General features: G+C 42.6%; 1 protein-coding gene across 6 annotated transcripts in view; it reads left to right on the top strand.

Moving 5' to 3' along the window:
* Nucleotides 1–3,390: 3,390 nt before the first annotated feature.
* The window catches only part of Ahi1 (Abelson helper integration site 1), a 116,076-nt gene continuing 93,020 nt past the window's right edge, over nucleotides 3,391–26,446 (top strand). For all 6 annotated transcript variants that reach the window (XR_007975198.1, XM_052169202.1, XM_052169201.1 and 3 more), the window contains exons 1-12: nucleotides 3,391–3,514; nucleotides 8,724–9,168; nucleotides 10,987–11,126; nucleotides 11,556–11,775; nucleotides 13,652–13,844; nucleotides 14,056–14,151; nucleotides 16,105–16,290; nucleotides 17,734–17,886; nucleotides 18,940–19,072; nucleotides 21,907–22,030; nucleotides 23,659–23,888; nucleotides 25,231–25,337. Coding sequence is in view for 5 of the 6 variants with exons in the window: in XM_052169202.1 (XP_052025162.1) it covers nucleotides 8,858–9,168; nucleotides 10,987–11,126; nucleotides 11,556–11,775; nucleotides 13,652–13,844; nucleotides 14,056–14,151; nucleotides 16,105–16,290; nucleotides 17,734–17,886; nucleotides 18,940–19,072; nucleotides 21,907–22,030; nucleotides 23,659–23,888; nucleotides 25,231–25,337 (1,893 nt within the window). In the remaining variant the exon portion in view is untranslated. The remainder of the gene's footprint in view (nucleotides 3,515–8,723; nucleotides 9,169–10,986; nucleotides 11,127–11,555; nucleotides 11,776–13,651; nucleotides 13,845–14,055; nucleotides 14,152–16,104; nucleotides 16,291–17,733; nucleotides 17,887–18,939; nucleotides 19,073–21,906; nucleotides 22,031–23,658; nucleotides 23,889–25,230; nucleotides 25,338–26,446) is intronic.

Below are 26,446 nucleotides of genomic sequence, written 5' to 3'. Positions count from 1 at the left end.
GTTAGAATGAGCACAGGATGGTCTAGGTGAAGAAGATGGAGGACGAACGAGACAGTCATTTGATTTTTTTTCTTGTAGTCTCTGCAGAAGTTTCTCTTTTCCATGAAGGACTCTGGGAAATCTAAATGTTTCCTAACACAGTGCTGTTCACATGTAGGCGATGAATCTACAGACAACTCCTGGGACCGTGGGAAGCTGAGAGGATCCTGGCCAAGTCTGTATCTGCAGGCAAATATGGTTTTCTCAGAATTACACTCCAAATAACATGTGTCAGAAAGAAAATTATTTCAAGAAGTCGTTTTCTAAGTCTGAATGAAAATTACTACTACAAACAAGTTTTCATTAACATGCAGAATTAAAAAAATATAACTATTTTGTTCAGTATCTCAAAGAGTTACTCTAAAAGGGAAATTGAAAATTATTTCAGAATCCTGGCATAATCCTATCAATGGCTTTGAAGAATGGCAAAGGAAATTTTCAGGCAAACACACACACACACATGCACACATACACACACAAGCACACATACACACACTTAATATACTTATACATCTACAAATCTTTAATAGCATCTAATACATAGACCACAATAAAATTTGATTGCTTAATATATATCTTTATACAGCTATTTCATTTGAACCAGAAATCCACCACTCAAGAGAACTATTGTTTCTATAAATCATAGTTGTTATGTGCTGAGTTATACTCACTACCAAATTCATTTAAGTCCTGAGTTCACTACTTTAGAATGTGGCTGTTTTGGAAGAGAGAGTCTGAGTCAAACGAAGGCCATTAGGATAGGTCCTAAACTAGTATGGCTGTACCCTTAGAGGACATTTGGACACAATCAGGTGGAATGGTGGCAGACTATGTGAAGACATGCAAAAAACAGCTATCTTAGAGCCAAGGAGAGAAACCCTGCGGACACACTCATTCGGAACTTCTAACTTCCGAAAGCGAAAAAACATTTTCCTATTTTTTAAGTCACTCCATATGTGATGCGTTAATTATGATGCCTTTTCCAGGTGGGGTTTGATGTTGATATTTGCTTGACTACTAGTAGTAATTTTTATCACCACTGGCAGATTTCTACAGTGTCAAGTCTTTTTCCCCTTTATAACAAAAGTACACTTAATGGGCTACTTAGTATGTGTATATTAATAACATTATAAGCTTCTTAAATGCTTACCCTCTGGCTTTTCATGCAGTAATTTTTCTAAATGAGTGATTATTATAATAGTTGTCATAAGGTGATATTTCTGAACATATCATTCCTTCTATATTAGTTGGAATTTTAAGGTAAGGGAGAACTTTATCTTTTAAGTTTTCAAAATATTCTTTTATTTCACTAGGACTTTAAGTATTCTTATTTACTGCACTCTAACATGATTATAATATGTTTAGTTTGAGCCATCTCTAGTCAGCTATGGCCTTTTCTGGATGATTTCTGGGGATCTCTGTTATGTTTCATCATTCTATAAGAACACCCTTAATTTCCCACAATATTTTTTCAATTCCATTTTGTACATGACCTGTTCCTGTTCTAGAATCAAGCATTTCTCCGAGGGGCCCTAGTTCTTTTAAAGGAGAATGGTGGTCAAGAAACCAAGGTCTTGTAAGTACTATGTGCTCATCGCTCCTAGCAGTCCACTTCTAGATCTCTGCGACAAAACTAAGGGGAAACCACAGAGCAGTAGACACATAGATCATTTTATGCAGAAATTCTTTGCAACCAAAATACCTAATGCTGTTAGGCTTTAAATGCCACTTCTACTAGAAAGTTGCCTTATCTCACAATATACCTCTACAAATACCCCTCTAATTCACATATCTATATCTATATCTATATCTATGCTGTTACAAAATTAGTAACCAAAATGGTCACTGGCATGGATGTCAGCCAGTTGTGTCCTGAAAATAATACCAGATCTAGAATAAACAACCAACATTATAACTGTGAAATTGGCAATTCGAATGTTAAGAGTACATATGAAAAATGCAGAAGACATAATGAACAGCGCTAGGAGTTCATAATTCATCTAATAACTGTTCATTAGGTACTATTTGATACTTCCTAACATGCTGTGGATGAAATTATTAAAATCCAATGACAATGTTTAGAACTCAGCACACAGTCTAGTGATGTGAGCATACTGGGAACGCTCAGAGCATTTAATAGCATTTAACAGGTAACTTACTAAGATTCACAGAAGGGATACGACTTGGGACGGAAGGATCGCGGCAGAAAAAGGTGAAAATTGGCATTGTATACATAATTCAATATTGTATCAAATTACGTGCAACATACAATTCGATTGCTTATTTTATGATGCACATAATTTAAAAAAAAATTGTGTAAAACTGAAAAAAAAAAAGGTAGTGGGAGAGAAAACCCAGCGAGATGGAGCATGTGTATCCTTGGCATAGTGATGAGACTTTTCTCCTTTCAAGTAATTTTTAAAAGAGGGCACCGGTAGCGTTGCATTAGTAGGGTTAGTCTGGTTGTGCTGTGAAAGAAAATTCGTAGTCAGAACTGGAGTCAGGACACAGGTAATCAGGCCATTTTCCCGTACGACACAAAGGCTGCTTGCCTTAGGTAATGGTAATCAAAGGCTATACACTGGGGACAGTAATAAAGATAGGTCTGGCAAAACAATGCAGGGATGGTGATAGCTTAAATCACGATAGATTCAGGGCAGTAGATCTTGAGTGGAAAACACAGCAGCTCAACATGGCAAGGTTTAACATTGGAGACATTTCCCAAGGACTCTCACTGCATTTTGAGACCCTGAAGAGATGTGTTTTGTTAGGTCTGATACCAGACAGAACAGCAAAGATGGCCTCCGAACAACCATCGCAATACAAAGCCACGGGTTGTGCGGGCGGGCAGCTGCAGAAAATGGCGTCTAATTCTAGCTGAGGGAATGATGCAGCTAGTATTTTTCCGCTCCTGGTGACTCACGGCCCAAGATGGCGCCCGAAGCGGAAGTGAGGGGGCGTCGGAAAGAAAACGAGGCGTAATTCTTGTTTCAACGCAGTGAACTCGGCGCCTGAGCTCCCCCTTCACACTTAAATGTGTTTCATTTTTTGTGGGGTGACGAGTCTTTCTTGGCTGTGCTGCCTCATTCACTCGCTCATGCATTCATTTTTATTCAGTCACTCGTTCACACATCTACGCCCGACCGGTCGGCTTCCACCTTGGCTCGCTTCCAGGGCGGAACCTCAGCTCGGGGCTGGGTGCACGCGCCTGCGAGGGCACGCGCCAGACACCGGAAGCGCGCGTGGGGGGGTAGAGGGCGTGGCCATGGTCTAGCTCCAGGCGCTGGTCCCTAGTCTGAGTTACCTTGGTAACAGGCAGAGGCGGGCCTGACGTCACTGGCGTCTCGCGCCTCTGCACTGCGGCACTGGGCTGGCTGGACAGCGGGCGTCGTCGTCGAGCGGACAAGCTGCTGTCTCCCTCGTCCTTGCCTGGGCGCTGGGAGCTGTGGCACCGCTGGCCTGTTGCTCCTGTCTGGTGAGTATCCCTCTGGTGCTCTGTGGTTGACAGACAGACGGACTCAGCCTTCGCCTTCCCGACCCCCAGTTTAGGCTTAAATGCCCCCCAAGCCGTTGAGTCTCTTTCCTAGGACATGATGGCTGGGCGCTCAATAATAGGCTCTCTAAATTACATCCGAGAGATGGATCTATTGTAATAGTCCGGTTATGGGGTCGTCTTAATGCGTAAAACACCCCTAAAACGGAGGCTGTCCGGGAATCTCCCAGATGGGTGATCTGTTTTTATGCTAACTGCGTAAACATCTGTAAAAATGTCTCCTCGGTGATTTTGTCTTGTTGCGTTAAAGCAAACATCTTTTGGATGGTAACAGGTATTTCACCTGTTGCCTATGTAAACAATTGCGTGAGCGCCCAGGAGGAGATTGTTATGGGGAAAATAAGGGAATTTTCAAAAGAATATTCGAAGGAAATATAAATTCATAATTTTTTGTTCTCTTTTGCTATGAAATTTTGCTACAGAGCCATGGTCCAAATGTGCCCCTCCCCCCTTTTTTTCATTGACGCATCCTCCATGTTTTTCAGAAGCGAGAGAGGATACGTAATGCAGTCATTTTTTACTGCGTAGTTTCTCCTAGAAGCTTCTACATAGAAGCGCCCATCTCTGAATGGGAAAGACTTAAAATAATGATACAATGATATCTAATATCGTGTACGCTAATTTAAAAAATTGTTTTATAAAACGACATCTACAAAATTCGGGATGTTTTATTAAATATAATCTAAATGTAAGTCTATATTATAAAAATAAATTAGGGTGATGATATTAATCAAATATAAGTTATTATCTGTGTTTTTGTAGCATACATTAATATTAAAATGATTATTTCTGTAATTGCGACATTATTAACTATTACTGCTTTATTCAGTTATGCCTCAAAATATCAAATATGAGCTAATTTAAATATACGTTTAATCTTATATTTCTTAATTTTTTATTTGTTAAGTGGTCATAAGGTAATTTTACTGAACACCAGTGATATGATTATTACCTTTTTCAGTTTCCTTCTCCGTTCATTAAATATCACTTATTGTTGCCCCTCAGGCATAAAAAACAAGGCAGCCATTTATCAATATAACAGTACTAGAATTTTTAACTATCCTTTTATGAACTGAGGCAGAGACCCCGCCCTCTAGCAATGCAGTGTGTGTGTGGGTGTGTGGGTGTGTGGGTGTGTGCATGCGCGCAATCGCGCTTGCGCCACGAGAACGCCTGAGCTTGTGGGGGGGAGGGGTGTGTGTGTGGGGTCTGTGTGTGGTGTGCGCGCAGCCGCATAAAGACATAAGGACGTGCTCACATGGGGGGTGCGCGTGAGTGGGGTCTGTGGGGGGATGCGCGCAAGCGCATAGGACATGTTCACATGTGGGAGGGGTGCTCGTGGGTCGGGTGGGGGGGGCGGTGCGCGCAAGCGCCTAGGACCTGCTCACATGGGGGGTGCGCGTGGGTGGGGGCCAGTGGGGAGATGCGCGCAAGCGCATAGGACCTGCTCACATGGGGGGTGGTGCGCGTGGGTGGGGGTTCTGTGGGGGGGATGCGCGCAAGCGCATAAGGACGTGCTCACATGGATACGCATGGGTCGGGTCTGTGGGGGGGTTGGGTCTGTGGGGGGGTTGGGTCTGTGGGGGTGCGCGCATGCGCATAAGGGTGTGCTCACCTGGGGGGTGCGCATATATAGGGGGTCTGTATGTGGTGTGCGCGCATGCGCATAAGAACATGCTCGCATGTGGGGGGTGCGCGTATGTAAGGGGCTGTATGTGGTGTGCGCGCATGCGCATAAGAACATGCTCGCTTGTGGGGGGGGGCTGCGCGTATGTAGGGGTCTGTGTGTGGTGTGTACATGCATGCAATCACACAAGCACCCAAGCATGTAAGAACATGTGTGTGTGGGTGTGCATGTAGGTGTGGGTGGCCGGGGATGGGGGAAGTAGGTGTGCTTGCCCTTGTATGTGGTATGTTCATGCGCGCAATCACGCAGGCATTCAAGCACCCGCGAACTTGTGGGGAGGGGGAGGCGTGGGGGTGCTCAAGCTCGCGTGTGCATGTGACTGTGTCACGCGCTCAATCGCGCGAGTGCGCGAACGCCGGAGCTTGTGAGGCGGGGAGTGTATGCGCGCACACGCGTACGCGCGCGTGCACGCGCGCGCGCACGCCTGTATGTGTCTATTCAGGCTCCCAGCTTCAAGCTAGGACTCACAGTACTCAACAGCTAATATGCTTGTACTTGCATTGTTCTAGTTCGCAAAAATGTAGATTAAAATCAGAGAAATAGCACTTGGGGCTCAGCCCATAAGGATCCTTTACATATTGGATTTTAGCCCTCTATAGAATGTAGGAGTGGTCGAGATCTGTTGCTTGCCGTTTTTGTCCTATTGACAGTGTCTTTTGCCTTACAGAAGCTTCGCAGTTTTATGAGGACCCATTTGTCAATTTTTTATCTTTCTTTTTCTTTGTTTCTTTCTTAAGTTCTTTCATGGTTTTTAATTAGATACATTATTTACATTTTGTTTTCACTTTCAATTCCTTTAATAAGGTGTTCTGAGGAACCAGGAAAATAACACAGTGGACGAGTAATACTTAAGTCCTGCACAGAAATTCATCAGTCAGCTTCGGGTAACCGAATCTTGCTAGGATCGAAGTAGTTGGATTCCATGATGGGGAGACCATTGGTTTTGCTACCAGTCGGAAGCCCTCATACCGCCACCATTGCTGACTGGCATGAGCATACAAGCTTAACAGACTGGCAGCCATGACAGCTTGTGTCCTGGGGGAGGGGGAGGGGTCCTTTATTTACATTTCAAATGATTTCCCCTCTCCTGGATGACCCCTCCCATTTCCCATAAGCCCTCTTCCCTCCCCCTGTTACTCAGTCAGCCCCCTCCCACTTCCCTGTCCTGGTATTTCCCTACACTGCTGCATTGAGCCTTTCCAGGACCAGGGGCCTCTCTTTCCTTTTTCTTGGGCATCACAATTGATATATGAATTGTGTCTTGGGTATTCCGAGCTTCTGGGCTAATAATCACTTATCAGTGAGTGTGAACCATGTGTGTTCTTTTGTGATTGGGTTACCTCACTTAGGATATTTTCCAGTTGCACCCATTTGCCTAAGAATTTCATGAATCCATTAATTTTTAATAGTATTCTATAGTGTAAATACACCACATTTTCTGTATCCAGTCCTCCATTGAGGGACACCTGGGGTCTTTCCAGATTCTGGCTATTATAAATAGGGCTGCTATGAACATAGTGGAACATGTGTCCTTATTACATGCTGGGGAATTCTCTGGGTATATGCCCAGGAGTGGTATAACGGGGTCCTCTGGTAATATCATGCCCAGTTTCCTGAGGAACCACCAGACTGATTTCCATAGTGGTTGAGTGGTTGTACCAGCTTGCAATCCCATCAGCAATGGAGGAGTGTTCCCCTTTCTCCACATTCTTGCCAGTACCTACTGTCTCTTGGGGTTTGTGTTTTTGTTTTTTGTTTGTTTGTTTTGGTTTTGGTTTTGTGAGGCAGGCTTTCTCTGTGTAGCCCTGGCTGTCCTGGAACTCACTTTGTAGACCAGACTGGCCTCGAACTCAGAAATCCGCCTGCCTCTACGTCCCAAGTGCTGGGATTAAAGGCGTGTGACACCACTGCCTGGTGTCTCCTGAGCTTTTGATCTTAGCCATTCTGACTGGCATGAGGTAAAATCTCAGGGTTGTTTTGATTTGCATTTTCCTGATGACTAAGGATGTTGAACATTTCTTTAGGTGCTTCTTGGCCATTCGATATTCCTCAGGTGAAAATCCTTTGTTTAGCTCTGTACCCCATTTTTAAATAGGGGTATTTGACTCTCTGGACTCTAACTTGTTGAGTTCTTTGTATGTATTGGATATTAGCCCTCTATCTGATATAGGGTTGGTGAAGATCTTTTCCCAATTTGTTGGTTACCGTTTTGTCCTATTGACAGTGCCCTGTGCCTTACAGAAACTTTGTAATTTTATGAGGTCCCATTTGTCAGTTCTTGATCTTAGAGCATAAGCTATCGGTATTCTGTTCAGGAACTTTCCTACTGTGCCCATTACCTCAAACATCTCCCCAGTTTCTTTTCTATTAGTTTCAGTGTGTCTGGCTTCATGTGGAGGTCCTTGATCCACTTGGAGTTGAGCTTAGTACAAGGAGACAAGGATGGATCAATTTGCATTCTCCTGAATGCTGACCTCCAGTTGATCCAGCACCATTTGTTGAAAAGGCTATCTTTTTCCCACTGGATGTTTTTAGCTCCTTTGTCAAAGATCAAGTGACCATAGGTGTGTGGGTTCATTTCTGGGTCTTCAATCCTGTTCCATTGATCCACTTACCTGTCACTGTACCAATACCATGTAGTTTTTAACACTATTGCTCTGTAGTACTGCTTGAGGTCTGGGATATTGATTCCCCCAGAAGTTCTTTTACTGTTGAGAATAGTTTTAGCTATCTTGGGTTTTTTGTTATTCCAGATGAATTTGAGAATTGCTCTTCCTAACTCTATGAAGAATTGAGTTGGGATTTTGATGGGTATTGTGTTGAATCTGTATATTGCTTTTGGCAAGATGGCCTTTTTTTACTATATTAATCCTGCCAATCCGAGCATGGGAGATTTTTTCCATCTTTTGAGGTCTTCTTTGATTTTTTTTCTTCAGAGACTTGAAGTTCTTGTCATATAGACTTTTCACTAGTTTGGTTAGAGTCACACCAAGATACTTTATATTGTTTGTTGCTATTGTAAAGGGTGATATTTCCCTAATTTCTTTCTCAGCCTGTTTATTCTTTGAGAATAGGAAGGAAAGAAATTTGAAATGTTTTATACTCCATGGCTTTTTGATGAGTTTTCTAAAACATAATTTAGTCAAATTAACATTTGGATCCCTCTACTAGTAACAAAATAGTAACTGGGCAATTAATTTGTTCCCGAAAAACCCGTAAGTACTGTTATTAACTAACTCTGTTGATCGTAAATAACTTTCAAGAGATTTTTAATCTAAATTTACAAGTATAATTTGAGAGGGCTCACCAAAAGTTCTAGAGAAGTATCATTTCATCCTAGAAAAATCTAGTTGTCTTAGTAGTGTTTGGCCTCAGTCATTGTATTTACCTTGAAGTCTTAAACTGTCCTGGACTGACATTTGTTGTTATGTGTTCTTTTCCCAGCCTGTTACTTCTGGCTACCTTGGAACTAAAATTGACACTAATAACCTAGAGAAGTGAGGACTCAGACGGCAATGTTAGTGTAGAGCCAGGCAAACAAGAAAAGCCAAGTAAGCCCTACCCAGATCACACCAGACATGGAACCAGAAACTCCGGAGATCGTGGAGTCTGCGCAGGAGAAAGGCAAAGGCAAGCCCCAGCCAGCAGAAGAGCCCGAAGACAGCCTAGAAAAGGCTAAGCTAGAGGAGACAGGCGACGCGGCCGAAGCCTATCAGCAGCAGGTAGCTGAAGAGATGGCCAAGGAGATCAAGAAGAAAATAAGAAAGAAGCTAAAGGAGCAGCTGACCTACTTTCCTCCAGACACTCTACTGCATGACGACAAGCTGGCCAGTGAGAAAAGGAAGAAGAAGAAGAAGAAAGTGCCAGGGCCAGCTAAGCCTGAGACAAGGTACTTCTGGAACACACAAGACCTCACAAGCGCTCAGGTCTCTTCACCTCAGCACACACAGATGCGCTCTAGGGTCTTCATGCAAACAAACTCTAGGGTCTTCACATTGACAAAAACACACTCTAGTGTCTTCACATAGACACACTGTAGTGTCCTCATGTCAACACACACACAGACAATCACACAGACCCATTCTAGTGTTTTCACATCAACACGCACAGACACACTCAAGTGTCTTCACATTGACAAACAGACGCACTCTACTAACTTCACATCCACAGACACAGAAACACATTCTAGTGTCTTCACGTCGACACACAGACTCACTCTATAATTTAAGAAAGTTAGTGCTGTGTTTAGAAACACTGCCACTGAAGTGCTAACTGAAACCCTTGTGCAGTGCCTGTGCTAGCTTTATGAGAATACACTATTTACAACAGCCCTGTGAGGGACAGTAATGGCGCTATCCTGTTTCTTCTAAGAAGCCGAGTGATGTAAGAGGCTGAGTCATAACACTGCCTGTCCACCTTCAGCATGTCCACCTTTACCCGCTTACAACTGCTGGGGAAGTAACAGACCTGCTGGATATGATGTTTCATACATACAGTTCAGTACTTGGGCACTAAGGCACAATAAGCCTGAGTTTAAGGCCAGCCTGCATCACATAGTGGAGTTGAGGCCTACCAGAACACCGTGGTGAAACCCTGTCTCCGAAGGCCCCTTTACACCAGGCAGTGGTGGCGCACGCCTTTAATCCCAGCACTTGGGAAGCAGAGGCAGGTGGATTTCTGAGTTTGAGGCCAGCTTGGTCTAGTCTACAGAGTGAGTTCCAGGACAGCCAGGGCTACACAGAGAAACCCTGTCTCGAAAAACCAAAAAAAAAAAAATAATAATAATAATAAAAATAAAAGGCCCTTCGCGCCTTTTATTTGAAGTTAGTTATGTTAATCTAGATTTTTTTTCTTCCTTATTATACAGATAGTATTTTTCACTGTAGAATAATTATCAATGATAATAACTCTTGCCAATTTAATATTTTGGTCTATTTTATGTATGATGCTTATATATATTTAAGTGTTTCTGAGACTATATTCACACGTATAAGTTCTCTGTCAGAAGTGGTGAGATTTTTAAACTGTCTTCCAAGTGGCATAACCCTCTATTGCCCTGCAATCATCATTTACATAAGCAACTTGTCCTTGGCTACTTTCTGTATCAGTCTTTATGTGACTAGCCTGTGGCAGCCTAGGTTATTTTCCCTTAGGCTCTCAGCTAAAAAGAGATCCTATAATCAAGAAGATCGGTGCTTCAAGGCTATGTTACAAAAGAATTACCCATCTGTTGGCACTGTAAAGACTTGCCCAGAACATAAGAACTTATTGCACTTGCCCCACACTTGCTGCTGTACAGAAGGCACCCCTGGCTTTCACATGCTCTCTCTCACAGGCTTCAGTCAGGACGCTAGCCAGGGATAGGTGTAACAAACGACACCCACCTCCTGGGCATCATCACGAGGCTGCAGGCAGGCCTCAGGTCCTGCTGGCTTCCAGTCAGAGATACAGGCTCTAAGCCACATGGAAACTCCTCATCCAGGGGGCAACCTTCTTCCCCAGATCAAAGTTCTGAGAGAGTGATAGGAAGGCAGACGTGAATCTTTTTCAAATAGCATGTATTTTTCCTATATCCTATTGGAAGGAGGTGGCATTTTTACAGGGTCTGATGTATTTTCCTTGCTCCTATTCACCACTCAGTCCGCTCTCCCTTGAACAACAGCTATCAAAATCATTTGTAGTGATTCCTTCTTGGGCTGTGCTTCAGTCCCTCAGATGTCTGTGACAGTGCAGCTGACGGTGAACAAGAGGTAGAAGGTGCCACTGGGGGCGCTCCACTCGAGGGCGCGTGCTCCACCGAGACCACAAAGCCCAAACCCAAGAAGACAAAGAAGAAGACTAAAGCAGGTTTGTTACCCAAACTAAGTACAAATTATGTGCCTCTGTGGGCTGATGGGAGTCTAGAAACTTTAGTTCTTAAAACCGAAGGATATAATTTAAAATAAGTCAGAATACACTGTGAATCTTTATTCATCAGAACAAGGAGTTCATTTGCTAATAATGAATTATTCACAATTATATGTGAGTTTATAGGTTTTTATTTAACTGTACAAGGAAATGATTTGTAGTCTGCATTGTGGCATAAAAAAATTTTATTTTTAAACACCTGATTTTAGAATTGCAAATGGTTATCTTGGTGAATGGAAGCTAGCAATGGCCTTTCTTTTCCCTTGAAGTTCTTCTGTTAAAAGAGTAAGACAATGGACTGTAAGATTGGCTATATGTGTAACCCCTGAGTCTGAGAAGCATTGTTACTGACTCTTCTTCCTGCCTTAGTTCCGGATGCTAATGAAGACACTAATGGAGATGGTGTTCATGAGATAACAAGCCGCGACAGTCCAATTCATCCCAAGTGTCTGCTGGACGATGACCTCGTCATGGGGGTCCACATCCACCGAACCGATCGGCTTAAAGCTGACTTCATGATCTCTCACCCGATGGTAAAGATCCATGTGGTTGATGAACACACCGGCCAGTACGTCAAGAAAGATGACAGGTGATTTTAAAACGGAACCCCCTTTAGGCTGAAACTGTCCAGTAGAGTCCTTTGCTCTGCCTTTCGTGGCCAAAAGCTAGTAGGCTGGGAACTGTAGGCTGATGTCAGAGAATAGTCCTGAGGTTGTAGGTGTTCCTCTGTTCGAACAGAAAACTTTACAGAGGAAATGGAGGCAATGCACCATCTTAAATATAGAGTCTACCAAGCTTACTAACTAGGTCATAAATTTGCATTGTAAATTTTGTGACCAGACAGTGGTGGCACATGCCTTTAATCCCAGCACTTGGGAGGCAGAGGCAGAGGCAGGCAGCCTGGTCTACAGAGTGAGTTTCAGGACAGCCAGGGCTACACAGAGAAACCCTGTCTCGAAAAAAAATTGTGAGTGTTCTCATTGTTAGCCTCCTCTTCTCCATCGGAATTAGTGTGTTGCCTGGGTCTGGGTGCTGTGAATGTATCTTGAATATCTTTTCCCCTAAGGTTGTATCTAAAGAGAAGCCATATTTGAATCCATAGGATATAATGTATATAATAAGAGAATACACATACGTAGGTTTAAAAGTCAATAAAATAAATTGTTATTGTAAAAGTAGCTTTTATATGGCAGATATAATTGTCATCTTGGAGGCTTACTCCTCAATAAGCTCACCCTTTCTAGTTCTTTCTGAACTCTGGATGGCTGGTTCAACTCAGCTGTTCTGGCTGAAACTCCTCTCCAAGATGATTTGCTCAACTGGGCTTCTGTTAGATTCTGACTGAATTGCTCTGCTTGGCCTCAAACTAAGTCTAGTAATGTGTTCTAATCCTCTGGCTCCTTCCCATTTTCTGGCTCATTCTATCTTCACCTGTGTCTAGCTTGTTCTCTCTTCAACCTGTCTCTGTAAAACTGACCTAATAAGGACTGCCTCTGCTGTCCTGCACAGAACTGCAGAAACTCGCCAACAAGGAGCTCAACGCTTCTGCCTGCACCCACTGACCTACTGACTCACTGACCCACTGAACTCAACTGGGACCAGAACTGACCCCCAACTGACCTAGCTCTCTTCCTGTGCTCCTCTTAAATAGCTTCTCTTTCCTGTGCTGTTCTTGTTGAAAGTTGGGCGTATCCTATAATGTCAAATCTTTCTCTGATCCATCGCTTTGTCTGTCCCTCAGTTGGACATCATTGTTTGAGATTAAAGGTGTGTACTAAAGGCTTGTCTGCATTCCAGCCAGATCACAAAGTCCTGCAAGGTCATTGGATATGTTGAGAGTAGCTCTGTTGCTAGATTAAATTCTCTACACATTATACTAGATTATACTAATTCAGAACCTTAAAATTATTACAGAGAGACGGCATCTGCTTAGTTGTGTTGGAACATATAACGAAAACAGGGCGGTGTGAAAGTTCTTTTACATTGTTATTTGGACTTTTATCATAATCTCACTTAAACTTCTGAAGGCGTTGCTGCATGTTAGCTCTGCACATTGAAGGTTAATTATGTCTTTCACTTCCTACTTTTATAATAAATTGTTTATCTGACCCAGAGAACCAAAACAGAATGCAAGATTGTAAGAAGACACCATTACTTCTAATGTTTTATAAAATTTATGATTTTTAGATGTTAAAGAACATTATTAAGACCCAGTGTAGCAGTATAAGACAAAACCAGAACAGGGGAGGGAAGGGGACTTATGTGACTTTTGGGGAGTGGGGAACCAGAAAAGGGGAAATCATTTGAAATGTAAATAAAAATATTTAAAAAAAGAACATTATTTTTTCCATGCCATTATAGCTATTATTTGTACTTTATGGGCTATGTAATTTTTGCCCTCAGTGTTACCCTCTGATTAACAATATGTAATACGTTGTGATAATGGAAACTTTGTCTCTGAACAGTGAGCGTTCTGTTTCATCTTACTACGAGAAAGACAACGTGGACTATATTCTCCCTATCATGACGCAGCCATATGACTTTAAAAAGCTAAAGTCAAGGCTTCCGGAGTGGGAGGAACAAGTGATTTTTAATGAAAATTTTCCCTATCTGCTTCGAGAGTTTGACGAATGTCCAAAAGTCATTCTGTTCTTCGAGGTATGAGTTTAAAAATACTTTGAGTAAATATTTAAGCATACAAGTGTGAGTTGGTGATTTTATTAGTTTTGGTGGTATATGAGAATTTAATACAGAGAATTTGATGTTGCAGTATGTTCTGTGGATGCCAGATGTTAATGTGTCAATGGAGACTGTTACAATTTAGACAGTCTGTTATTCTGTGAAATAATTTTTTTAAATGTATCTACAGATTCTTGACTTTTTAAGCATGGATGAAATCAAGAATAACTCTGAGGTTCAAAACCAAGAATGTGGCTTTCGGAAAATTGCCTGGGCATTCCTAAAGGTACATCTCGCCTCTTCCTTTAGACACATTTGAAATAATCTCTTCTAAATTTGATTGCAGTTCTCCACCAAGTCGTTCCAGTCTCTAGGAGTTTGTTAACTCTTCATAAAGCTATTAAAAGTCTGAAATACTTATTGATTACCAAGAGTGCACTATTACACTTTTTGACTCTGGGGATATCATGCTCAGAGACAGGTGCATCCTGCCATCTGGTGGTCAGTGTCAGTCAGCAGCCCTGAAGCCCTGGACCGCACAAAGAGCACTGCAGAGTATAATAGTGTTTTGAATGAGAAGCAGTCTATTAGGAGCCGCTTGTTTACCCTGCATTGTGGTCTGTACAGACCTGCTGTGTGGGCCCCGAGCCAGAGCTACAACCTCACAGACAGCACGGCATTTTATTCTTTACTTGTCAAGATCATGTGGATTTTAATTCATCTATATTGAGCCACTGTCAGAAAAACTTAGTTCTGGAGTCTATCCCTGTCTCCATAAAGGGGAATGGGTTCTGTGTTTTCCATTTTTAATACCATGTGTCTTTTCCTTCATTTTACTATAAGCTTTACAAAGTTAACAGTAATTTTGTTTGGATTAATTTTTGAACAGTTTTAGTTTTTGTTTTATTTATGTGCACACACATACACACACACAGTTGTATTAGATGTATTACATAATTCCCTTACATTTTCACAAGGTCTCTGTGTCCCAGCATATAGACAGATACAAACACACACACACACACACACACACACACACACACACACAGTTGTATTAGAGGTATTACATAATTTCCTTGGGCTTTCTCAAGGTCACTGTCTCCCAGCACACAGACACACAGAGGGGTGAGTGTCTACTGAAGGGTTTCCTGACAAGAGTGGAAAGCACCCCATCGTCACATCTTTGGGACAGCTCTGCACTGAGTCTCCCTTGGCGCTTTTTTTCCCTGTCTTTCCAAGTCGTGTCACTCAACTGGAGCTACTGAGTGCCTTGCACTTACTGCCTGTGCTTCTGCTTCCGGCTGCCCCGCCCATAATCGCTGAGCTGCCCCAGGAATGTCATTTTGTCCTGTAAAGCTGCAAAGGGACGTCACTTTCTGCTCCAAATTCACAGTGTGCACAGTGCTAGCACTCTGCAACATTTCCTCTTCACTCGTTAAGTAGGAAGAGAAAGTTTTATCTGAACTGCTAAGATTTTCAGCTCTTTCCTAAGAATCTCCATCTATCTGCTTATCTTGGTTTTTTGCTTAATTGGCTTTTCCAATAGACCTTTCAAGGAGGTAGGCTAAAATATTGAAAAAGGAAGTGGACAGTTGGAATTAATTTATCTTAAAATGACTTGGAGTCTTCAAGAACCTAAAACATATCATGTTAATGTTAAAACTATGACTGTAGCCCTGGCGTTCCACGGTCGGCACAAGTTCCAGACCTGCTTGAGTTCCAGCGTCCAGCCTGGGTAGCTTGCTTTCAAATGGAAAGGAAGAGGGGGATAGGGGCAGAGCTTCAGTGGGAGACACTGGGGTGGGGTGGGGTGGGCATATGGAAGAACGCAGTAGACTTAATCTTTAGTCTGGTAAGAGAAATGGCCGACAAGCAGAAAGCGTGTTTGTGTTCAGTGATGTGTGCTTTCCTCTTGACCATTATTAGTTCAAACAAGCGTGTGTTGCCCACTTTGTTTCTGTAACGGGCCTCCTGGTAGGTGCCATGACGTAAATGCGTGCACAGCAATCTGCAGTCGCTGAATGCTGAAAAGAGTGTTTATAGGAAATGTTTTCAAAGTCATTTGTCAAAAACAAGCCCAAAGTACCTAACCCCTTGGTTGATCTGCCTCTTTCTTCATAAGCCTAGCAAATTTCAACCTTGTTTTATTCTTTTAAAACTGAGCTCCTGACTCTGCTGTTGCTTTCTTGGATGTGTGGTTTCAGAAAAGTGAATAATTTATACAACTTCTTACTTTAAGCTTCTGGGAGCCAATGGAAATGCAAACATCAACTCGAAACTTCGTCTCCAGCTCTACTACCCACCTACTAAGCCGCGATCCCACCTAAATGTCGTTGAGGTTTTTGAATGGTGGTCCAAGTGTCCAAGGAATCGTTACCCGTCAACATTGTATGTGACCGTACGGGGGTTGAAAGTCCCGGACTGTGTAAGTTAATAGTATATAGGAATGTATGTCCTCAATTAAAATTAAGGATGACAATGTATTGTCCATGTGTAAAAATCGAAGGTCTGAGAATGATTCTAACAGATTTTTAGATGCTTGCAAAGACTACACATTAAGTATATAATAGTTGATAGGGGAACTTAAAGTTTTAAAAAGAGTAGACTTCATTGTTAAAAAAAAAACTCTTCTGGCATACTTTCATATTTTGTAGTTAAAAGTAAAAGGGTGAAAAGGTGGTACTGGGAAACTTTTTATTATAAAGGACAAGAAATAAAGAGCTTTAGGCCTTGAGCCAGGTTCTGCGTGTCACAGCTACTCACCCTGAGGTGAGAGAGCGGGCGGAGACACCCGAAGACAAAATGCCCTCCTGGGTTCAGCGTATCTTAATTTGTGACGAGTAGTAAAACAGATTTTATTCATGGCTGTACTTTGCAGACTTCTGATTTACACATTTCACACTGGAGTCTTTCAGATAACCACCACTAGCATTTGTACTACTATCACCTACAGAAATACATTATTAACTATCTCATCATAAATGATCCTAAAATGAAGCTTTTATCTTTTTAATATTAATCTTTCAGGTGAGTTTCACATTCCACAGCTGATTTAATATGCTATGAGCACAGAGTTGATTTGCATTGGTCTAAGTGGAATTAAATAAAATATATCAGGGGATAGATTTTTTTTAATCTCAGATTTTTTACATTACTTTTGTCATTGTTTTTAAGTCAGCAATATCATGTTATATCAGAGGCATGTCATAGAACTAGGTAGGTATTTCTGAAGAGGTACACACAGGGAACAGAGCTGTCAAAACCATTTTGTGCGTCCGGGTGTGGGTGCAAGCCGGTCACCCCAGCACGTGGGAAGAGGGATAGAGACACAAAGCCCACTTTATCCCGTGCAAGGTTGAGGCAGCCTGAACTTCCGTGCCCTGGCTCAAAAGCTAAAACAAAGAAGCTAATAAAAATACTAAGTAGCTCCATTTATACCATTGGAGACTACGATTTTTTCCAAACTTTCAAAGCTTTGTAATCATAGAAGCATAGTTCAAATAGCTTTTATTTATTTAAAGTATTACACAAATGAAAACAAAATCTGGCTTGTGTTTCGAAAGGTTTCCATGCCATTTTTTTCAGTATTTTCATTTCATTTTATTGTATTTTATTTGTTTTGTTTTGTTTTGTTTTGTCCAAGACAGAGTTTCACTATGTAGTCTAGCTGTCCTGTAACTCATTCTGTAGACCAAACCAGGCTGGCCTCAAACTGTCAGAGACACCCCCCTGCCACCAGCTTCTGAGTGCTGGGATGAAGGTGTGTGCCACCACACCAGGGTGTCACAGTATTAGAAAAACAGTAAGAAGGGGACTCAGCTGTGGACAAGCCTCGCGACCTCCACTTTCTCGCTTTCTATACACTTAGATAAAGCCATCGTACCGCTCTATGATGGCTCTCCAGGAAGAAAGGGGCACACCAGTGTACTGTGAACGTCACCGTGACACAAGTTCTGTGGACACGGACCCTGGGCTACAAGACTCAAAGGAGGAAGTAAAGTGGAAGCGTCTGCCGGGCCAGGTGAGCTGCACTTGCTGGTTTAATCATCGCTGTGACAGATGTGAGAGGAAAGCAGTGAAAGGAAGGGAAGGCCTGCTTGGCACAAACCCCCTTCTGAATAATCTTTATTGGCTCTGTTCAGTTAACGATCTTTACTGTCTCCTGATAGTAACTGTTCACAGGGCTATTGCGATGAACATGTTTAAAGACCTTTGGAGTGAAGCACTGTGGACCCAGTGTGTGCTCGAGTAAGTCAGGAGCTAGGCCTTCTCGCCTTTGCACTCAGAGGAAGCCGTGTACAGTACCATTGCTTCCCTGCCTTGTGCCACCATTAATGAAATTAATTGGGTCAGGTGAACCCAGGCTCTGCGGTATCGTGATAGTCAGCCTGATAACTTGTCAACTGCTAAGTACTAATGGGCCAGTAAAACACATAACATTACATGAACAAAGAGAACATTTGTGTCCAGGGTAGGAGGTAGGATCGCAGAAGTCCAGCATGTTTTAAAACTGAGGAATCATTTATTCCCGGAATTTCCCACATAATATTTTTAGACCATACTGATCATAAATACTCAAAACCACAGAAATCAAAACTGAGGAAAGTCAGAGAACTGTGCCCTGTCTTAGAGACAGCAGCGGTGGGTTGTTGATGGAGGAGAGAGACCCTGAGAACAACCGTTTATGAATCCTGAGTTTAGGCTATGACGTCATGTAGTTCTCAGATGTTTCTGACCTTAGGAAAAGTGGCTCCTGTCGTGGAGTAAGCAGGTGGCAGTCATTCTTTGTGTGGCTGTATAAAAGCAACACAGCAGTGACAGGGTTTCAGCAGCAGCCATTGGCATTCTTTCTCTGTGTTTTAGATTGACCAGGTGCTAATTAGACATACATTTCATGGAAAACCAATTCTGTAATGAAAAGATAATTTTCTGTCGTTTCCATCATTCTGTGTACATGTATTTCTTTTCTTATATGTAATAGTAAAAGAACTTTAGGGGGAAATTATGGTAATGGAAATTAAATTATCAGGTTTTTTATTCTTTGATTCATGTAGTTTAAATATATTCTTTTCAGGCCTGTCGTATCCCAAACAAGCATCTCTTCTCACTAAACGGTGGAGAACGAGGTTGTTTTTGTCTTGATTTCTCTCACAATGGAAGGATCTTAGCAGCAGCCTGTGCCAGCCGAGACGGATATCCAGTTATACGTGAGAAATAATGCTACCTATTTAACCTGGTTGTACTCTATATAGTCAAATATTGAGCTTTGAATTATTTTAAAGTCTTAATTTAAGAATTCCCAAGTAAGTTAATCAGTTAAATAAAGGGACAGTTACTGTGTAGAATCTATTCAGAATTAGACTGCTTGACTGGAAGATGTTATTTTTTAACATATAGGTGGAATTTTGTAAACATCTATTTTTAAATATACACATTTAGTACAAGAAGGAAGAGTAAATCTCATAGGAAACTTTTAGTCCATATTATTTTAGTGGATAGTTGTGATAATCTGAGTTATAAAATGTAGCATTTGTCATATACTAGAATTGTAATGAGGCCCTGAAGTCCTTCAAAGACAGTTCCCATGGTGACAGGGGAGCCAGCAGAAAGGCCAAGATGTTTTCTGTAGCTTTGGAGAGCTTAAAAGCACTGCCGTACTATTCTGGACTTAATGATTCCTTTTATCCCAGTAATTAAATGGACTCTTCTGGGCATGAAGCAGCCAGCCCCTCAGGGAGTCTGCCCTGAGTGCTAGGCCATGCTGCCCTTCCCCCACCTCACACAGCCCATGGTGTTCAGGACAAGTCCCCAGAAGTCAGTACTCAGTGTTTGCTTCAGAGTAATGAACAGACTACTCTGGTTCCAATTTGTCTATGATAAATGTTATTACATGCTAAGTAATCAGAGACTTAGATCTGCTTACTAGGTAGCCCTCAGAAACTACAAGCAGAGCCATTGTCTCTGGCTTTCCACTGTTTGAACACGGCACGTCTGACTGAGCCTCCACCCAGCCTGCTCAGTGTGCAGATTGAAGCCCTTATAAACTTCAGGAATTTCACTTTTCACCTTCTCAGATGCCGTTTGCTCCCGTTGTCTCCTAGGGCCGCCATCACACCCCTCCGTGGTGTGATCCTGTCCTGTGGATCTCTGTCCCTTGCCTGTTTGTCTTCATCCTCTCTTTGTCCCTCAAACCGGACAGTTGGTCTCAGTTGACCAGCTGTCAAGTTCAGTGCTTCCTCCTCCGGCCGCTCAGGCTGCTGCCGAGCCCCTCTCCTGGCTTCTGTAGTTCAGCAGTTTCGCTCTCCCTCTCTGAGGCGTCCTTTGGGTTTGTTCTCATTTATTTACAGATGCTTTCTCTCTTGGGGAGGAGTCGTGCTTCTGCTTTACCCTTGAGGTTTCTTTAGGTCTTTGACCGTGTATACCGATAACGGTAGGTTAATGATCGTGTGGACCAAGAGGAGAACTGGGCTGCCATGGTTTCTGTATGGATGCTCTCCGACATCTGCTTTTCCTTTCTGTGGGAAGCCGTACTTTCCTGGTTGTTTGTCTCTTTCCATGGCACAACTTTATGTTGAAAACTGGGTATTTAAAATGATGAGGTACAGTATAGCTCTGTTTCCTGTGTCCTCCCATCAGCCACCTGAGTTTAGTTACTGCTCTGGTTGTGCAGTGAATCTCCTAGATAAATTCCATAAATTCTTTATGGTCTGCTGCGTTGTCAATCTTTTGATTGTACTTAGACTGTACCCAGTCAGCCAGTCAGTTAGTATTAGCACTTTGCATGTGTCTGCTAATCCTCGTCACCAGGGGGCGCTATCCTGGGCTATTGTCTCAGTTGTTCAGTTCTCAGAGCCATCTCTTCCTCTTTGTGGTGAGCCTCTACAAAGTCCTCCAGGTTTGTCTTGGTTATGCACATAGCCTTTACGTAGATGTGTGGGGAACCTAGATTCTCAGCGATATTCTGAGCCTGGTTTGTATTTTGTGTTCTTTGAGTAAGCTTCTGATGTAAGGTCAAGCCCTCAGGCAGCCAGTGTCAAATGGTGCCTCTGCCTGCTTCACATGCACTTTAAAGTCAGGGTGTGGTTTGCAGCCTACACAAAGCCATGCTAAGTAAGCCTTGGGTCGGATTTTATATCTGACAGGTCATGAAATCAGGAAAAGTCTTTAGAACCCGAGTTTTCAGGGAGTCAGCGCTCTAGACCTGTCCTGCCTCATTAAGTAGTTTCTGGGCTCCTGAGGTTCATTGTGTGTTAGGTTGTGTGAGTGTGTAGGGAGGAGGAACTGGATAGTTGTAACAACACAAAGCTGATGTCCTTATTGACAGTCAGCCCTTTTCTCTCCCCAGCTCTCCCAAGCTTTGCCAGGTGATTCCCAGAGTTCTGTGGCACTAGGTGTCCTTCCATTTTACAGGGGATTAGAGTCCCAGAGTCCTCACTTTGTTAAAGCGCCACCGATTTTACCACTAGGTGGGAGTAGAGACTTGTCCCTGTTCTTATTAGCCATCCTTGAGTCCTAATAGTGTTCACCATGTCTGTCTGTCTGTCTGTCTGTCTGTCAAGTTCACTCGCTGCATATCCCACTGTGCTCTCCCTCACAATGGAATGGTTATATTTCTCATTACATATATTTCTCGGTCTCAAAACTTTTTGGAATTTGTCTTTTTTTAGAAGAAAGTAATACCTTATTCATGAACTGCCAACATTTAAGTTGTTAAGTACTTAAAATGAAGTGCAATGTAAATTTTTCTTTACTTTTTACTAATAAATTATGAATTATGAGTTTCACAATGCAAGCATCTGAGAACACATTAAAGAATATTGTCAACATTTAGTACATATAAAATCTTGTGTAAACCTGGGATTGAAGCAAATGAAAAACAGTTCTTGGGTATATTTTGAAATTGTGTTAATATTACAAATACTTTTGGTTTTAATTTTACAGATAGTACTTAATTTTAATTTAAATTACTATAAGTTGTGTGTGTTTATATATTTGTTGAATTAAAGATCTAGAAATTTAATTTCTAAATATTTTTTACTAGTGTATGAAATTCCTTCTGGACGTTTTATGAGAGAACTGTGTGGCCACCTCAACATCATCTATGATGTCGACTGGTCAAAAGACGATCGTTATCTCGTCACTTCATCCTCTGATGGCACTGCCCGGTGAGTATCCGTTCAGGAAGAACTTACCGCAGATGCCGTGTGCATCAAGGAAAGGTACGAGAATAGAAAGAGACACATGTGCCCCTGACATGATAGCTGTGCACCGTGCAGACTGACTGGTTATCAGCAGTAAAACTTATGACAAGTCGTATCTTTTATTTGTGTAGTCATTTCTGGCTCTTGCTGGTTTTAAACGATTACATGTAAACTGCTAATTAATATCTTACAAGAAGGTTAAATGTTTGAGATTTGTCCAATGTGTATGTGAGGATTGACATGTCTTCATTGTAGGCTTGACATAGGGGCTTGAATCCATTGGTCAGAGTAAACCAAGTTGATGCTCAGATTTTCACCCTAGAGCATTATACATTATAAATATTTGCATTTTCACAAAGTCAGGGTTAAACTCTCTCCTTTTAATGTGTTTCACAATACAACATTTTATTTATTGTCTGATTATTCAGGGTTTCTTTTTTTGCCTGATTTCACTCGTTTTACACATACACACAGACATTTGAAAAAGAAATGGAGTGATAAACAGAATGACAGTACTTAACATATGAGAAAACTTGTTCTCTGCCAAAACACCATAATCCCTTTAATCCAATAGAGAAGGGTCTGCACGGAAGCACAGACACAAGGTTCTGAGTTCAGAGCCCCAACCTGTCCACAGAAGCCAGGCACAGCCGCCCACACTGCAGACACAAAGGACAGCAGGACGTCTGGAGTTTTCTGGACAACCTGTCTAGACCATCAGTGAGCTTTGGTGTCAAAACAAAGTTCAAAGATTGCGGAGGGGATCAGTGCCATGCTTCAGTCTCCACGCGTGTGCACATGGGCAACACATACGATTTTTAAAAAGGAAATCAGTTGTTTAATTATGATGTTTAAGTGTTTAGGACCTACATGTATATTAATTATTTAGACTTTGAAATACAAATACAAAGTTGTTAGGCTGTCTAATCCTCTTGGCCTCCACTAGGAAACATTTTCAGAACCAGTCCATACAACCTAGTAGAAAAATCATTAAAAGTTTCGCCATGTCTTTTAAAGCTATTTATTTATGTAAGAGTGTGTTTGATTATGTGTTTGAGTGTGTGTATGGTCACCACATGCAGGCCTGGTGCCTGCAGAGGTCAGAGAAGGTTTCTTCGATCCATGGAACTAGAATTAGAGCTAGTTCTGAGTGTCCACGTGGGCTCTGAGAACCTGACCTGGGTCTCCTGCAGAGCAGCCAGTGCTCGTAACCCAGCCATCTCTCCAGCTCCCATCCCTACTTTTTAATATAGACTATGCTAAATAATATTTTACCAACTATTCACTGTATATTTGCTCAATATCAAAGATAGTTTTAAAAGTGGATTATGTCCAAATACAAAGAAGTTTTAGTTTTATAGTATAGATTACAGTTATAGATAAAAATATATTTCATGAGAAATGGTTTTGTAAAAGAAAAGTGAAATGATCTAATACCATCTCGTGTGTGATCATCACAATGGCTTTTCTAAAGATGGATTTATAGTAGCTTACTTGGCATTTGCTTACCCACGAGGTTTGGGCTGTATTCTCCTAAAAGTGGCTAGAGAGCGAGCGTTGTGAACTTGCAGTGCGCTCTTCACTCCTTCCAGGGTCTGGAAGAATGAGGTCAACTGCACGAGCACCTTCCGAGTCCTGCCTCACCCTTCCTTTGTCTACACGGCTAAGTTCCACCCGGCCACACGAGAGCTGGTGGTGACAGGCTGCTACGACTCTATAATAAGGGTTTGGAAAGTTGAAGCGAGGGAGAACATCTCCATATTATTGCGCCAGTTGGACGTGCACAAAAGCTTTGTCAACGCCATCTGCTTTGATGACGAAGGTACATCCCACGTGTGTTCAGATTGGGAGTACTCGCCTGAAGAATCGATTCTCTAGAGCTGGGGCTTGGGAGGAATTTGCTGTATTCATATTTGCGCATATTTAAACTTACTCGTTGTTTCAAGTAATGGGATAGATCTGACAGTGAAAGTACTCTGTTAATAACTTTAAAGCTTTTAAGTTCCTGGTATTTGTTTTCAGTTATCATCCTTTATTGTAAAAACCTCTTGATATATTATTGCATTTCATAAATATATTTATTTGCAATGATATTATTTTTAGTAATTTCCTTTACGGACATTTTATATTACGATGTACAAAAATAAAAGAGATGAGGAAAATCCCAAAAGAATGTAAATATACATGCTGGATATAGTGACAGGAGTTTTAAAAATACATATAGAAGAAATTTGCAAATAATTAAAGGACCTTAGCATTTAAATAATATAAGTCACATTTTAAAATAAAACAGGCTTCTATTGGGTAAGAAAATAAAGAAATTTATCTATTAACTTGTTATTTTATATCTCATGGATTAGATATGACAGCTACAGCTATAAGTATCTAAAATAATATTTAGAAAAAAATAATAATACTGCAATATACTTAGTTCAACTTTAGAGATTCTAACAAATTTAAAATATACTTTTCTTTTGTCTTTGCTCTGAATTAGAAAGAGTATTCTAATATATGACAGTATTCACCAGTTGAATAAGCTAATTTGTAAACTATTAAATTCACAGTTCTAAAAGCCATATTTGTGAGCATTGATGTATAATGTATTCTTATATGGCCATGATGTTGACCCTATATGTGTTCTGGGTCCCACTCAGGTTTAAATACTTGTTACTTATGGTTTTTTTAAATTCTCTGATCATTTCAAATTTAATAGTCAGTATGACTGTGTTTACAACATATATGAGAACATGAATTTTTTCTAGGAGTATAAACAATCACAGAGGCAAATAATAAATAGATACAGATATGCGTTGGGTACTCCAAATAAGTTAGAATCTGAGTGTGTGGGGGTCGGACATGCAGACTGCATTGCTCATTGCTTTTTGCATGCAGATAAATGACAAATGGAAGTTATCCAAAATGCTTTTTAAAGTGGAGAATTTAACTTAAAGATAATTGGGATATAGTGTACATTTTACATTTTAACTTTTAAATTGAAAAACCCTCCATTGACAATTCAGTGCTTTGGCTGCCTAGGTCGTGGCTTCCCCCAGTGCCATGCCTGTTATATGTGTGTGTATATATGTGTGTATATGTGTGTGTGTGTGTATGTGTATAGATAACTTCGGTGCCGTTCTCAAGTGAGCCCTTGCTGTCGTTAACAGGACACCACATGTACTCCGGAGACTGCATTGGGGTCATCTGTGTCTGGGATACGTACGTCAAAGTGACTGACCCGCAGCACTCCGTGCGCCACTGGGCCTTAAATAAGGTAGGAAGCCGCGTTTCCTAACGCGAGGCTTCACGGAGGAAGCGCACCTGCTTACTGCGGTGGGAGTTAGTGACATCTTGTCTTTCTGAGAGGGACTGGGGTCCGCTCACCTTTCCCAGTGTGGCCACACTTTGGCAGTAGCTGAAATTAAAAATAACACATATATCCTAATACCACCTGTAACTGACAGCTGATTTTCTGTTATTTGTATCCTGTGTGTTCTCCTCAGCCTAGTACAGTCACTAAAAACAGCATTCGTGCTGTTTGAGCATCATGTAGATATTGGTGGGGATTTTCAATCACAACAGCTGTAGTGTCTACCAGCATGGTGACCTAGCAGGTGGGCTTGCCCGCTGCCGCGCGGGCCTCCGTCAGCCTAGGCCCAGGTTGGCTCGCCCTCCCCGGCCGCGGATTGCCGGCACCACTTATTACCGCGGATTGCCCGCATCCCACACCCCTCCCCCCACCCCACCCCCACCCTACGGCCGAAGCTCGCCCATTGCCCTCCCCCCTACCCCCTACCCTGCGGCCGCGGACTGCCCGCACCACACCACCACCCCCCACCCCCCTACCTCCCACCCCCCCCGCCCCTCCGCCCCCTCCACTCCCCCATCCCCCCATCCCCCCACCCCCCTACCCCCCACCCCGGATTGCCCACTTATTGCTGCGGATTGCCCGCACCCCCCACCCCCCTCCACCACACCCCCCCTACCCCACACGCCTACACCCCGCGGCCGCAACTCGCCCATTGCCCTCCCCCTCCCCCCTCCCCCGCAGCCGCGGACTGCCCGGACCCCCACCCCCCCACCCCCCCCACCCCGCAGCCGTGGATTGCCCGCTTGCTGCCGCGGATTGCCCACACCGCCACCACCACCCCCGCGGCCGCTGCTCGCCCATTGCCCTCCCCCCTTCACTGCCGCGGATTGCCAGCTTGCTGCCGCAGATTGCCTGCACCCTCCCCCCCACCCCACTCCCACTCCCACCCCCACCCTACCCCCACCCCTGCGGCCTCGGCTCGTCCATTCCCTCTCCACCACTCCCCCCCCCTGCGGCTGAGGATTGTCAGCTCACTGCACCCTTCCCCCACCCCCCCCAACCCCCCCATCCCG

The sequence above is a fragment of the Apodemus sylvaticus genome, chromosome 23 (assembly GCF_947179515.1).
Source record: "Apodemus sylvaticus chromosome 23, mApoSyl1.1, whole genome shotgun sequence".
Lineage (NCBI taxonomy): Eukaryota > Metazoa > Chordata > Mammalia > Rodentia > Muridae > Apodemus > Apodemus sylvaticus.
This window is presented reverse-complemented; position numbering and strand designations above follow the sequence as displayed.